This window comes from Salvelinus sp. IW2-2015, linkage group LG4q.1:29 (genome assembly GCF_002910315.2).
Source record: "Salvelinus sp. IW2-2015 linkage group LG4q.1:29, ASM291031v2, whole genome shotgun sequence".
In the NCBI taxonomy this organism is placed as follows: domain Eukaryota; kingdom Metazoa; phylum Chordata; class Actinopteri; order Salmoniformes; family Salmonidae; genus Salvelinus; species Salvelinus sp. IW2-2015.
This window is the reverse complement of record NC_036842.1, coordinates 52664092-52665532: the sequence shown is the minus strand read 5'-3', so window position 1 is coordinate 52665532 and position 1441 is coordinate 52664092. Positions and strand designations below refer to the sequence as shown.

Here is a 1441-nt window from a genome sequence, read left to right as displayed (position 1 = left end):
CTCTGATTAATGCCCTGCTTGCCTGGTCTGTGAGTTTTGGTGGGTGGGCCTCTCTTGGCAGGTTTGTTATGGTGCTATATTCTTTACATTTTTTAATAATGGATTTAATGGTGCTCTGTGGGATGTTCAAAGGTTCTGATATTTTTTTTATAACCCAACCCCGATCTGTACTTCTCCACAACTTTGTCCCTGACCTGTTTGGAGAGCTCCTTGGTCTTCATGTTGCCATTTGCTTGGTGGTGCCCCTTGCTTAATGGTGTTGCAGACTCTGGGGCTTTTCAGAACAGCTGTATATATACTGAGATCATGTGACAGATAATGTGAAACTTAGGTTGCACACAGGTGGACTTTATTTAAGTAATTATGTGACCTGAAGGTAATTGGTTGCACCAGATCTTATTTAGGGGCTTCATAGCAAAGGGGGTGAATACATACGCACGCACCACAAGTATTTTTTTTTTTAATTTCACTTCACCAATTTGGATTATTTTGTGTATGTCCATTACATGAAATCCAAATAAAAATCTATTTAAATTACATGTTGTAATGCAACAAACTAGGAAAAACGCCAAGGGGGGTGAATACTTTTGCAAGGCACTGTAAACTAACATTTCACCAGGTCCTTTAAAGTGAATACTACACTGTAAGGTAAAAAGTGTACTGTAGATTAAAGCGTAACCAGTGTTTTAAAAACACATTGCCATTTGGTTTAGTAGGACCAAATTGAAGCCTGTCACCTGACCTGAGCGACGGTGCAGTTCCTCCCGGTGGCTTCCATCTTGGCATTGATGACACGGGAGGTCCAGTGGGCCAGCCAGTAGTCGATGGCAACCATGAGGGAGTGTTTAAAGAGCTGTGATAGGAGGAGCAGCAGCAGGAGGAGGAGCCCTGCAGAGGACAGGTAGACCCCACAGGAGTGCCAGGGGATGGTGGTGCGGTGACGCATGGCCTGGGACATATTGTCATCCTCGTCACTGTCCACAGACTCTTCTGGAAGAACAGAGAGCTGCATRAGCGAGGGATAGACTGTGTGAGGGTGGGGGGGCTGTGTGTGTGTCCCCCCACTATATATACGCCCCTTCCATCTCGCCTCTCTCTGCTTCTCCCCTCCTCTCTCCCACTATATCCCGGTCTCTCTTCTTCTTCTCCATGTCCTTCTCTCTCTCTCTCTAATGGATACAATATGACAGGAGTATCTGTGTGGCAAGTGAGGAGCAGGAGGACAGGAAGTGAAATGGGACTCAGGAGAGGAAGGCTCTGTTTCAGAGTTGGTCGTGTGGTCATGGCTAGAAGGGATCCAGCTTTTGCAAATTAATGTCAGATTTGACTTTTCGTAGCAGGTTAGGAGATTTGGTTAAGGTTAGAAAAAGGGTTAGGGTTAGCTAAAATGCAACAACCACAAAAAAATTCTTTTACGTTAATTTTACAAAAGCTGGATCCT

At 44.8% G+C, this 1441-nt stretch overlaps 1 protein-coding gene across 1 annotated transcript in view; it reads right to left on the bottom strand.

Moving 5' to 3' along the window:
• Positions 1 to 1441, bottom strand: part of LOC111962152 (ATP-binding cassette sub-family C member 8-like) — a 141341-nt gene that overhangs the window by 26726 nt on the left and 113174 nt on the right. The window contains 1 exon segment of the mRNA XM_070442952.1: positions 743 to 990. Coding sequence (XP_070299053.1) covers positions 743 to 990 — 248 coding nt within the window.